Here is a 12,737-nt window from a genome sequence, read left to right as displayed (position 1 = left end):
GCAACCTTATTTATAACAAAAAAGTTTAAACAAACTAAATGTCCAACAAGAGGCTTATGAAAGTGAATTATGGTATAAACCACAAGACAGACTATTTCGTAACCATCAGAAATGGCTGTTGAAGACACGAGAAAATGCTAATGGTTTTAATGCTAAACAGAAAATATAAAAAGCTGAGTACAAAACTGTATGAATACTACATTCTCAGCCGTGTTAAAAACTGTGTAGTTAAAAAAAAAAAAAAAACAAAAAAGAGGGAAAGCAGAAATACTCCAAAATGTTAAGAGCAGTTGTCTCTGCAATGTGGGTTTATGGTGTGGATTTTTCCCCCATGTTTTAAAACAGTCTTCTGAACTCTACATTTTCTACAGTGAGCATACATTACACTTTAATAATCAAGAACGAAGTAAACAAATACATTTTTACAAACTTTGATAAAATAACAATCAGCTTGTCTCACTTATTCAAAAAACCAAAACAAAAAACACACACCCAAAACTCCAGATTAGTGCCTTCTGTCAGAGAAAAAGAATAAAACAAAGTGTGCACCAGCCTGTCTCCTGAAGATTTTCTTACTCAAACTTTTAACCATATGACAATAAACTATTAATCTAATGATAAGAACTCACATTTAAATGATAATATCTTAAATAATAAAGGTTCTTGCACTGGATATATTATGTATATACACGGTGATCCTTTCTCTTGTAATATGACGTTATACCTTTCCAGAGATAACTTGAAGGTCTGCACTAGAATGTTAACAATGGTCATCTCTGGGGGATGAGATTCCAATTACTATCTTCTTATTTTTAAAAAAATAAATTACATTAAACATGTATAAGCTTAGCATCAGAAAACTAATAAAGTTATCTTCATTTTGAAAAATAAGAATAGTAAACAGTTGTAAGTATTGAAGAAAAAAATCTAGTCTAAATAGGAAGGTGAAAAGCCAGGTGCTAGTGTGAAGGCTTCTAGCCACTTTGTCAAGTGGGTTTTATCAAGAGTATTGCTTATCTGATCATTCTTCCCATTGCAGGGAACACAGGCTCTGGTCCCTGAGGCACAGGGCCAGTCTTGTTGAGTGAGGAGTGCCTGGCAGGCTCCCGAGGTCCACAGGCCTACCACTAAGAAGCAGGTCTTTTCAGGTCTAGTGTTGACTGTAGAGACAGACTCTCCTGGGGATGGACAAGGAGCTGGCCCAGGTGGGGCCAGGGACAGACTCCTGCAAGGCAGGATGGGTGCTCAGAAAGGCTAGCTTAACCCAGGAGCCTCTTTTAGCTGGTACAGGGAAAAAAGAGAAGAAGAGGGCACAAAGAAGGTGAGAAGAGAGCTCTGAGAGTCCAGGAGTTGGATATTCTAAAGGTGCTTCTAACATCTCCAGGGCAACCCTTTAAGGCAGGAATTACAAATCCCTTTTTACAGAACAAACGGACTACAAGGAGTCAAGAAATGTCCCCAGGGTCACAGGACATCAAGTGCAGAACTCCCTTGATCTAACTCTGGTATCATCACAGGGGTACGCCGTAAGGCTTCTAGGTCATTAATTACCTTCTGTGTCTGCTTTTGCAGAATTACCTGGGCAGCTTTTTAAAAATATACATTCCTAGGTAACCATACTGAATATCAGAAAATGCAGGAGCAGAGCCCAGGCCCAGCTTTTTCTTTGGTGGTGGTTAAGGCCGGCCTACAACTGGCATTCTAACTGCTGGTCCAGGAGGAGAGCAATTGGTTAATTTATGGCCTCCTCCAGATGCCCCCTAACAGCGTTCCTTGCTTCTAACCTCTTCTCTCCTTACTCCCCATCCTGCCCACACTCACATTCAATCATCCTAAAATAATGATTCTATGGTGGATGCAGAGGCTTTAAGCAAGCCCATTATACTATGCTAAACATTATTCTATCTCCTAAATACTAGTAAATTCATCTTCCTATCTTAATTCCACCGGTTCCGGTTCAGGTTCAGACCACCATTTCCTGGCTGGATTTCTGTAATAGCCCCCCGGCTTCCCTGCCTCCAGTCGTGCCCCCTACAATCTGTCTTCTACACAGCCACCATAGTCATCTTTCATAAGCACAGATATGACCTCCCCACGGTCTGCAGAAAAGAAAAAATCTTGCCAGGGAGTTACTATATCACAATCACTGGAGGAGCATTTAAAAATGCAGATCCCATGGGGCGTCTGGGTGGCTCAGTCAGTTAAGCATCTGACTCCGGCTCAAGTCATGATCTCACAGTCTGTGAGTTTGAGCCCTGCGTCGGGCTCTGTGCTGACAGGTCAGAGCCTGGAGGCTGCTTCGGAGTCTGTGTCTCCCTCTCTCTCTGCCCCTCCCCCACTCACTCTGTCTCAAAAATAAACATTAAAAAAAATTTTTTTTTAATGCAGATCCCTAGGCCCCACCCCAGACTCACTGACTCAATCTCTGAGAGCAGGGCCCCAGAAACCTGTATTTTTATAAGCTCCTCAAGTGGTTGTGATGGTGTGGTGGATTAGACTACTATTCTATAAATATTCACTCCCTCCCCTGCAGTTCCATGAATATACATATTTTCCTGTCTCAGTGATACTGGGCTTGGCCCATGTGATTCACTTGGCCAATGGGATGGACCAAGAACAGGTGCTTAAAATGTACTTGAGTGGTTGGGCTTACGCTCTTGGCATCTGCTGTTGCAAAGATGCCCTGAGAAGACTGTTGACTCCAGAAGACTGAGAGACACATAAAGCAGAGTTGAACCCAATCCAACATCTGGAGCCAAGCCCACTAAGCCCAGCCTAGAACCACGACCCCCCAGCTGAGCAGATACGAGACTAAGAAATAATGCCCGATATTGTAAATCGCCGAGTTTTGAGGTGGTCTGTTAGGCAGCATTTATCAGACAACTGATAAAGTGGCACAGCCCGTGTGGGAGTCTCTGGACATGCTAAAGTTCAACCTGCTCAGCGTGGCCTCCAAGCCCTTCCATGAACTGGCCACTGTGTCCTTTCTACCCATTCCGAAGTCCCAGCCACTGTTCACACCAGTCACCCACCCGCACAACGTTCTTTTACACAGCATACCTTTGCGTTGTTATTCTACCTTCCTCCAGTCTCTCAATGTTTTACTGCAGTCTGTTCAAGTGCCGCTACTCAGCATAGGAAGAACACCGTTAAGTCCTTCTGTGTCAGCACCCAACCAACCACACGACAGTATTAGCAAACAGGCTCTGAAGTTAGTCTGCCTGTGTCGGGATCCACTGGGACCACTTAACAGCAGTGTGGCTTTGAGCAAGTTATTTACCTTCTCCAAACCTCAGTTTCCCCACGACCCACTTCACAGCTCTGTAGCAACGGGGAGAAATGAAGGGTTCGGCGTGGAGCCTGGGACCTAGCAAAGCATCAACAGCACCCTCCCTTCCTCCATATCCCCAGGGCTAAGCCCAGAACAGAGACTCCATCAGTCCTGATCACGGCAATGGAAGAACCAGGGGTATTGTTTTAGTTTTTCTCTCTTCAGACACAAACAAGTGGTTCCCTGCATCAGAGACGTAACTACTACATCTGTTGGCGGTAGTTACCTGTTTCTCTATGAGCCTAATGGTGTCCTCAGAGACCTTGTCTTTTGATTTCTTTAGCTTATTCATTGCGTTGGTACGAACTTTCCGTAAAGAATCCTTGGCCTTGTTGGTGTTCTGTTTCGCCAGTTTCACCAGCATTTCCCTGTGCTCCCTGGTCACTCTGATTTAAAAAAAAAAAGAAGAACATTTCAGCAAAATCATCCTCTACAGTATCTGTTAGCCAAGAATTTAACATGACTCTGTCCAGTAGCTCCACGGTTTGTAGCTTTGCTCTCCTTTGGTGATGACCTTTACGTTCCTGAAACGTGCCCAGGGGTGTGCTCAGGGTCAAGTAAAGTTCCTGGTGAGTCAGGTGAGGAGAGCTACGAAGAGTACTGCTTAAAAGCTCAAGCCAGGGTGTCCTAACCATGCCACCTGACCATGCATAACTGACTTCCTCTCCTCAGAGTTCCCACCTGTATAATGGGGATGCTGTGAAGATTATATGAGATGGTGCACATAAACTGTGTAGCACTGGCCCTGGCCCATTTTAAGTACTCAATAAAAGGACGTCACTATTAGCCCTACCTCTACCCCTTTCTCACCCACTAAAGATGCAACACAAATGAGTGATGACGCTATAGAAACGTGCCATCGTCAAATCTCTAAATCACCCGAAACAAGTAGCAATCTTCAGAATCTTATTATTTTAGCAAATTACTTGTGCGTCACTGCAAAACTGACCAAGACAGAACACGAGTCCCAACCACCACACCAGGAAACTTCCACAGAGACATCATGAGAGTGTCTGACACATGTAAGCGCTCAATGCCACTTATTTTCACTATTCCCTTCCTCCTCCTAACAACGCCAATGAGCACATTGAAGGCCTACTACAAACCCCTGGGAAAGGCTGAACCTTACAACTATATGAGGCACTTATTATTATTCTTATGTTACATGGACTCATCACAACAACCCAGCAAAGTAACCCAACACGTTTGCTCTGCCTTTGTTTCTTGGTCACGTATACAGCTGAGTGCCTACTTACCTACAAAAGCAGTGCCGGGCATGTGAACAGTAACAGACTTGTGGTCAACACTAACAGGCCTTTGTTCTCTTAGTAGGGACCTCAGCCAGACATTTACCATGGGAGTGTGGGAAGTGCTGTGGTAAGGGAAGTGGAGAAGTACAAGGTGCCACAGGAGCACAAAAGCAGCTCAGCTAACTCGCCAGGAACCGTCCAAGTTGGGGCAGGCAGCAAGCGAGGGAAGACTCTCCTGAAGAAATAATACCTAAGTGCGGCAGTCTTTGGGTCTGCTCACTAGTGTTCTGCTTCTTATTCCTTCCAGTAGGAAAGCATTTTTCCTGTATCTCTAAAGTCTGGTGCGGCTCCACAACTGCTCTGGTCAATGAAACATGAGCAGAAATGACGCACCTCAGGGCAGAAGCTTTCAGAGCCAGTGTGTGCTCCACCATATTTATGTCTGTTGGCTGCAATACAAGTGGAGACGGAGCTTCCATCAGCTTGGGTCCCAGAGTGACTGTGATAAACAGCACCCACCAGGCAGCATGAGCAAGAAACAGATTTCTGTGAAAAGCCATGGAGATTTGGAAATGGTCTGTTACTACAGCATAGCCCGTCCTGTCCTGACTAATACACAACTAGGTTCTGAAGAATGAGTGCCGGTTGTCCGTGCTGGCGTGGCAAGGGATGGATTTCCAGGAGGAAGAAAAGAGCACATATAAAGGCTTTCAGCTGCAAAGACCAGGTTTCATTTGAGGAATTACTGGACACAGACAACAAGAGAGTGACAAGAGGCTGGAAACCCATACCATGGAGGGTCTTGAAAGATCATGAGCGCCACTTTACAGATGAAGAGAATGAGGCCCAAGAAGTTTGGGCCAAACCCAGGCTGACCTGTCTCAAAAGCCAATAGTCTCAATATGACAAAATTCCTCTGCCCCCCTGGGTCCTGAAATGGACATCACTGGCATACGGTTCCTGACCCTCCCATCAGTGTGGTTCTTGCTTGGTGAGGACGATCCCAAGTTCTGGGTCTATGTTCCATGTGAAACACTGACAAGCAGGTGTTAAAGATTTAGTGGCATCTACCTGCTATTTTTTTTTCCCTGACGGGATGAGGGAAAAAAAAAATTAAAGAATTTTGAGAAAAGATGAGCTCTGAAGACAAAGCGGACAGATGCATTATAAATCAATTCTTCTGGATTCAGCTATTTGAAGGTATTCTCAAAGTAGAAATGATCCTGATTACTGCCATTATTAAGCCCATCTATGCCAGGTGAGTACTTTAAGTACATTACCTCAAAGACCCTCGCAACAACTCTTCCAGCTAGACTCCCCCCATCTTCCAATGAGGAAATTGAGGTGCACAGGTGTGGAGTGACTCACCCATGAGCCTGAGTGACGGGACTGGGATTCAAATCCAGATCTCTCTGCCCTGTGTGCTTTCCACTACTCCGTGCTGCCTACCCCTTGTAATCTATTTCAGATAAATTATGCATTGCTGCCATCACTTCTGCTTCCAGGCAGAAAGCTTTTCAAAGTCAGTAATACGAATCTTGGGACTGAAAAGGACAAAACCACCATGTCAGGAGTTTAGGGATTTGGATCAGATCTTGTTACTTTTATGGTTTTTAATTCATTGAACAAAAATCATGCTGACATGTTTAGGTCTCTTTTTTGTTCTGCCAAAGCATATGTCAGTATAAGGAAGGAAAAGGAAAATTAAAACTTGATCCAGTGATTCAAAAAACTTAATCCCGCTGAAATACTAGGAGGGGCAGAAAATAAATGAATCTGAGTCTGTAAGAAACCTCTTAAACTTCTCTGAGCAGAGGTATTTCAATCTTCTATTTCATATATAATTTGAAATAAGTATCCCACTGCTTAGGCAATCTTTAATAAAAAATTTTTTATCTAACCAACTTCTTTTCACCACATTGTTACATTTACATTTTATGTGAAGAAAAAAACCATATGTATTTTTAAAAAATATAAATTGGGACTCAAAGATGTCTTAGGAGTAAAAGGCTATATAAAGAAAACAAAATTGTAGTTAAGTGTAATTTGGCCTTAATACAAACATATTATTTTGTATTAATGTAAATGTGACCACAGTAGACTGTTAACAGCAAACAGTTTCCATACATAATAGTACCCAATTACTGACAATGACAAAAATGTTTCAGTTTCAGGATGCAAGCACAGAGGCAATAATCTAAAGAAATGGAGAGGGGGTGCTGTGAGAGGGTTAAGAAGTGGGGGTGGTGGCGGGCACAGGGAGGGTGGAGAGGAAGAAGGGAATATGCATGCTGGTTCGGGGTGTTGGCTCGAAAGGTATCTCAAATACAAGTTCAGAAGCAGCTGGGGTGATGGAAACCCACTGGTTTTGAAGTCAGCCAGATGTGTTTCATTCCCATGCCTATCACTCAGAAGCTAAGTATCCTTGGGCAAGCTACTTAATCTCTCAGAGCCTCAGATTCCTCACCTGTAAAATGAAGATAGTAAAAACACCTTACAGGGTGATGGGAAGAACCAGACATAATACATATATAAAGTACCAATAAAGACAGCAGCACATAGTAGCTTTGAATAAATGATAGCGTTTATGAATGTTTTAATCAAATACACTTAATTACTTCCTCATGAAACAACGAGGGCACATCTGTTTTAGAAAAGAAACATACCATATTATGGAAATATTTTAACTCCTTTCCAAACCAGTGATTAATACATCTGATCATCTCCATCTCGCATTCAGGGGGTTCTCCCGGCACACGCTGGTTTGTCCTCCAGGCTTCTGCACTCAGCCGGTTGGTTCTGAGCACCCGCTCTGCACTTGGCGTGCATTCATTCATCAAGCACTGGCTGAGGCCCCTGAGTCCTGTGCCAGCTCCCGGGCCAGGCCGAGGAGCTCCAGAGAGAAGGCAGGCCTGGTCCAACTTCCCCAGAGGCTCAGTCCAGTGGCGGAGACAAACTCGTCAGCCACTACTTAGAAAGGGCGTGAGTGGCACTAGGACAGAGGGGTGGACCTTCCGCAGGAGCACCAGGCAAAAAAGTACAACTCTGCCTCGAGACTTGGAAAATGCCTTGGAAGCATTTCGGTCCACTGCATTTCAGGCAGAAGCATGGTGGGAGTCTAATGGCAGGAAGGCAGGAGGCTGCAAAGGTCAAATCTGTCCTGCAGGCCTAGAGTTTTCACATTCCTCTTTAGCCACAAAACTCTGGCTTCAGAGAAAACCAAGGCAGAGGCTCCACTTATAAATTTATAAAACAGATAACAAGAGAGCTATTCCAGTTAATGAGGGGAAGGGCCGTCGGGGAGGGGTGGCGCTCTGTGCCAGGCCCAGGACTGAGTCCGCCCTGCCTCCCCTCCACTTTGGGCCTGCCACTAACTGGCTGAGGGACCTCATGCAAGTTATTTAAACTCTCTGGACCTTGGTCTTCTCATTTGGAAATAGAAATTAAAATCAAGCAAACAAAAAACCCAAGCATCTACCTTTCAGGGTTCTTGTGAGGATTCTATGAGAGAATACGTGGAAAGCACACAGTACAAAGCCTGGTAGAGAATAAACACTCAGAGAATGTCAGCTGCCTTTGCTGCTGTGGTTTATGTGTTGGCATTCACTGAGGCATCTTCAAATAATGATGCGTTTGTTCTTGGAAGTTTTTATCAACGGAGAAATGACAGGGCAAACAATCTATGCTTCAGCAAGATGGCTTTTTGAGATTCTATTAGTAATTTAACGTCTCACATACATTTTAAAATCCACATGCTCCCAGCATGTAGCCCTGAACTTTTCTCTTTTCAGTACTAATTCATTTAGTTTACGGTTTCATTCTACAGCTATTTACTGGGCACGTATTGTGTGCCAGCCCCAATGCCAGCCCCGAGGGATACAGCATTAAACACACGAGTTTGCCGTCTGGCAAGGAAGGCAGTCATTACACACGCATACACGCACAATTAATCAATATGTTACAGTTGTAATAAGCACAATAAAGACATGTAGAGTTCTATGAAAATAATTAGTGGGGGAAGGGAGTCTGACCAAGGTCTCTTGTGGGATTCCAGGAGCAAAATGTGGGGACATTCAAGAGGAGTGACATTTAAATTAAGAGGTGCAAGAGTGGAGGGGCTGGGGGAGATCGTTCCCACCAGAGGGAATGGTCGGTGTAAAGTTAAGGCAGCTTTACAGGTAGGAAGGTGGGTACTGCTCTCTGAGGGGCTGAAAACGGCCGTGAGGCTGAGAACAGAAAGAAGAGAAGACTGTTCCAAAGGAGGCTGGCAAGCCTGGCAAGCCCAAGGGTATGCATGCAGGCCCTTCAATGTCACATGGAAGCCCGGTAGGTCCACCAACAAGTAAAGAGACACACAAATGGTACATGCACACGGTGCAATTGCATTCAGCCTCAAAAAGGAAATTCTGACACATGGGATAGCGTGCATAAACCCTGAAAACATTACCCTGAGTGAGATAACCCAGACTCAGAAGGACAAATACTGCATGATTCCACTTAATACGAGGTACCGAGATTGTCAAATTTATAGAAACACAAAGGAGAAGAGCCGTTACCGGGGGCTAACCGGGGGATCGGGAAATGGGAAGTTACTGTTTAATGGGTATAGACTTTTAGTTTTGCCAAACGATAAAGAGTTCTGGAGACTGTACAACAATGTAAATGTACTTAATACCACTGAACTATACATTTTTAAATAATGGTAAATTAAAAATAATTTTTTTAGGGGCGCCTGGGTGGCTCAGTCGGTTAAGCGTCCGACTTCAGCTCAGGTCACGATCTCACGGTCTGTGAGTTCGAGCCCCGCGTCGGGCTCTGGGCTGATGGCTCAGAGCCTGGAGCCTGCTTCCGACTCTGTGTCTCCCTCTGTCTCTGCCCCTCCCCCGTTCATGCTCTGTCTCTCTCTGTCTCAAAAATAAATAAACGTTAAAAAAAAAAAATTAAAAAAAATAAAAAGAAAAAAAAATAATTTTTTTAATGTTTATTTTTGAGAGAGAGAGAGAGAGAGACAGAGACAGAGAGACAGAGTGTGAGAGGGGGAGGGGCAGAGGGAGGGAGACACAGAATCCGAAGCAGGCTCCAGGCTCCGAGCTGTCAGCACAGAGCCTGACGCGGGGCTCAAACTCACAAACGGTGAGATCACAGCCTGAGCCGAAGTCGGACACTTGACTACTGAGCTACCCAGGTGCCCCAGAAATGGTAAATTTGGATGTATATCTTACTACAATAAAAAAGTTTAAAAGAGTCCTAGCAGATTATTCTAAGAACAATGTGGAGTTCCAGGAGCCTGAGTGAGGCCCAGGAAACGTGACCAGATTTGTATTTTGTGTAGATAGTGATGTACAAACAAGATCTAAGCACATGGCAGAAGTCTACCCAGGAGTCTGTAGGCAGGCAGATGGAAAGCGGTGGACCCACCCTGGAACAGCTTCTTGGCTGGATGATGAAGACAGCAGCCTTTTCCGCTAGGGTCAGAGAGCCTCCCCACATAAGGCAGGGGTTTTGGCTGAGCTGGCAGGGTCACACTTTGTTTGTACATACTCCACCAGGCAGGTCTTCCAGTAACATCCTGGATGGGGGCCTTCCTGCAAAATTCCTTGAGCATGAACAATAAGCACAGGGCATGCCCTGATGGTAACTCACACAGCAGAGAATCACCCGGATTGAAATGATACTTCCTATTGTTTCAGCGAGAACTGGACACATGTACAAAGCTATCCACCAGGTGTGTATTAGAGGAAGCTGTGCTCAGCGTGGGCAGTTACAGTAAAACCCAGTTATGATATGTCAGACACTAGACTTCACAAGGATCACTGGTTACTTACAGGGGTCTTTAAAAGGTGGGGAAAACATGCTTTAAAGCCAAGAAGACCTCGAACTGGAATCCTCACTCTGCTGCTTGTCGGCCTCAGAACTGTCAGCATGCTGTTCAACATCTCCAAACTGGCTCTCCGCGTGTGAAGCGGGAGGAAGAATGTTACTACGGGTGCAGAAGCAAGGATTAAATGAAATGGTGGTGGCAAGGGCCTGGCGCACGGCCAGCGGGTGCACCATAGGCACTCACTGCGGGGTGGCTGCATTCTTAATCTTACCACAGGCTCTCCAGGGCTTGGGGATACTAACAGGACATGAATCGTGAGGGAGAAAACCGTCAAAAGGATTTAGCAGCTTAAGCGGAGAGGGAAAGAATGGGAACAGAGGAGAGCAGGCGGTGGGAGGTGTGAGTTGGGCTCCAGCAGCTGTGGGGGTCGGGCTGAGGGGGAAGGAAGCTGCACATCCAAGGAACAGCCCATCAAAACACATCTCTGACAGCTCCACCGAGAGAAACCTCACCACCGGCTCACCGGCTTCTGGGAGCCCCCTCCCCCCAAGTAGGGGCATCAGCCCGCAATCAGCTGCGGACACACGCCCGACTTTATTGTTTGCGGGTGGGCGCTGCCCGATGCCTTGGGGCCACTGGCCCTGAAGGAAATGTTTTTGTTTGTGTAGCCCAGCCAGACTTCCTATGCTTCTAGGTATACAACTTCCCCATCCCCTCTTGCCTCACCCCCGCCACTGCCAGCTCACCAGCCTGTTTCATATACACTGATGTCTCCTAAGGACATCAGGTGTCCTTTTAGCCCAAAGAAAATCGTACGCGCACTTTGGAGGGACTTCTACCACCAGTGGTAACTTCAGTTCTCTCTGGGGACACAACTGGCCACCTGCTTTCTGACGACCGTCCCGAGCCTCTTAAAGGCCTGGCTGACCCAGACATACTGTGCTGAAATACAGCCCAGCAGGATGGAAAGAGAAAGGAGGTGAAGTCGGGGGCCACATCTCCACATTCTCAGCAGAGTGACTGTGATTAAGTCCGCTGACTTCTTCCTGTCACCCCAGCAGGATGGAAACCCAAGTTACACGCAGGTAGAGAAAGAACACGGGTCTGGTGGTAAAGGCAGACTTGATTTCCAATCCCAGCCCCGCCACTTACAAGCTGGGTAACTGTGTACACATAACTTGTCCTCTCTGAATTGAGAAGATGCCCAGTGGGCACACAGGAGAGCAGTCCCTAAAGCCCGACTGCTGGGGTTTGAGGCTCAGATCCATCACATCTTAGCTGCACGGCCCTGGGCAAGTCATTCTACCTCTTTGCCTCAGTTTTCCCATCTGTCAAATGTGTGTAATACCATTAACTTAATGAGATTGTTGTGAGGATTAGAAGAGCTCATAAACATGCTGGTACACGGCGATGTGCTCAATAAACACTATCTGTTCTTATTTCCTCAACTGTCACATGAAGGGGGAGTAATAAAAATGTTACCTTTCTTCCACAGTGAGTGTTAGGAGCAAATGAGAGAGGATGGTTAAAGAATGCTGACCGTGTAGGTATTAACTACTTAAAAGCTATTGATAATATCAGTGATAAAAATAATGGTGATGTCTCCTACTGAGCGAGTGCACAGCACAGGGGGTCAAGCCCTGGCTCAGAGAAAGACTGCCTGCTTTTCCACTTACTGTGTGACACTGGGCCCAAAGAGCTCCATTCCCCTATGACTCAGGTTCTTCATCTGTAAAAGAGGCATAATAATATACCTACCTCAAAAGACTGTTAGGAATATATTAGCTGATATGAGTAGCATCTGGAATAGCAGTGGGCATACAGCAAGTGCTCATATTCATTTAATCCCATTATTCCATAAACACTGATGGCATTGTTGCATACTTACTACACACTAAGCCCTGTTTCGGGGCTAGGGATACAGCTGACAGAGCTCTTCCTGTCCACATTCTAGTGAAGGAGAGAGAGAAATAATAAATCCATAAAATGAAACAGAAGAGCTATAACGAAAATAAAGCACGATAGTGAGATAAGGAAGAACCTTATTATTATCACACTTGCGTTCGCCTAGACATGACTCGGATGGTACCTGCTCCCCTTCAGTAAAAATAATGATAACTAACATTTGCAGAGCTCTTTCCCTGTGCCAGCCTCTGAGCTGATACACTCTCCACGCATTAGCTCCATAAATCCTCACAACGCTCTTATGACACACTGGCACTACTACCTGCATTTCACAGATAAGAAAAGGGAGGCTCAGCCAGATCAAGTAACCTGCCCAAGGCCACTCAGCAAGTTCCTGGTAGACCTGGGATCCGAGTCCAGTGCAGATGGC

General features: G+C 45.4%; 1 protein-coding gene across 2 annotated transcripts in view; it reads right to left on the bottom strand.

The window, feature by feature from the left end:
- Positions 1–12,737, bottom strand: part of MRRF (mitochondrial ribosome recycling factor) — a 49,614-nt gene that overhangs the window by 5,056 nt on the left and 31,821 nt on the right. For both annotated transcript variants that reach the window (XM_047069025.1, XM_047069032.1), the window contains one exon: positions 3,558–3,717. In XM_047069025.1, the coding sequence (XP_046924981.1) occupies positions 3,558–3,717 (160 nt within the window). The remainder of the gene's footprint in view (positions 1–3,557; positions 3,718–12,737) is intronic.

The sequence above is a fragment of the Lynx rufus genome, unplaced genomic scaffold (genome assembly GCF_022079265.1).
Source record: "Lynx rufus isolate CCGP_SWC_20201006 ecotype Redwood Valley unplaced genomic scaffold, mLynRuf1.p SCAF_10, whole genome shotgun sequence".
NCBI lineage: Eukaryota > Metazoa > Chordata > Mammalia > Carnivora > Felidae > Lynx > Lynx rufus.
This window is presented reverse-complemented; position numbering and strand designations above follow the sequence as displayed.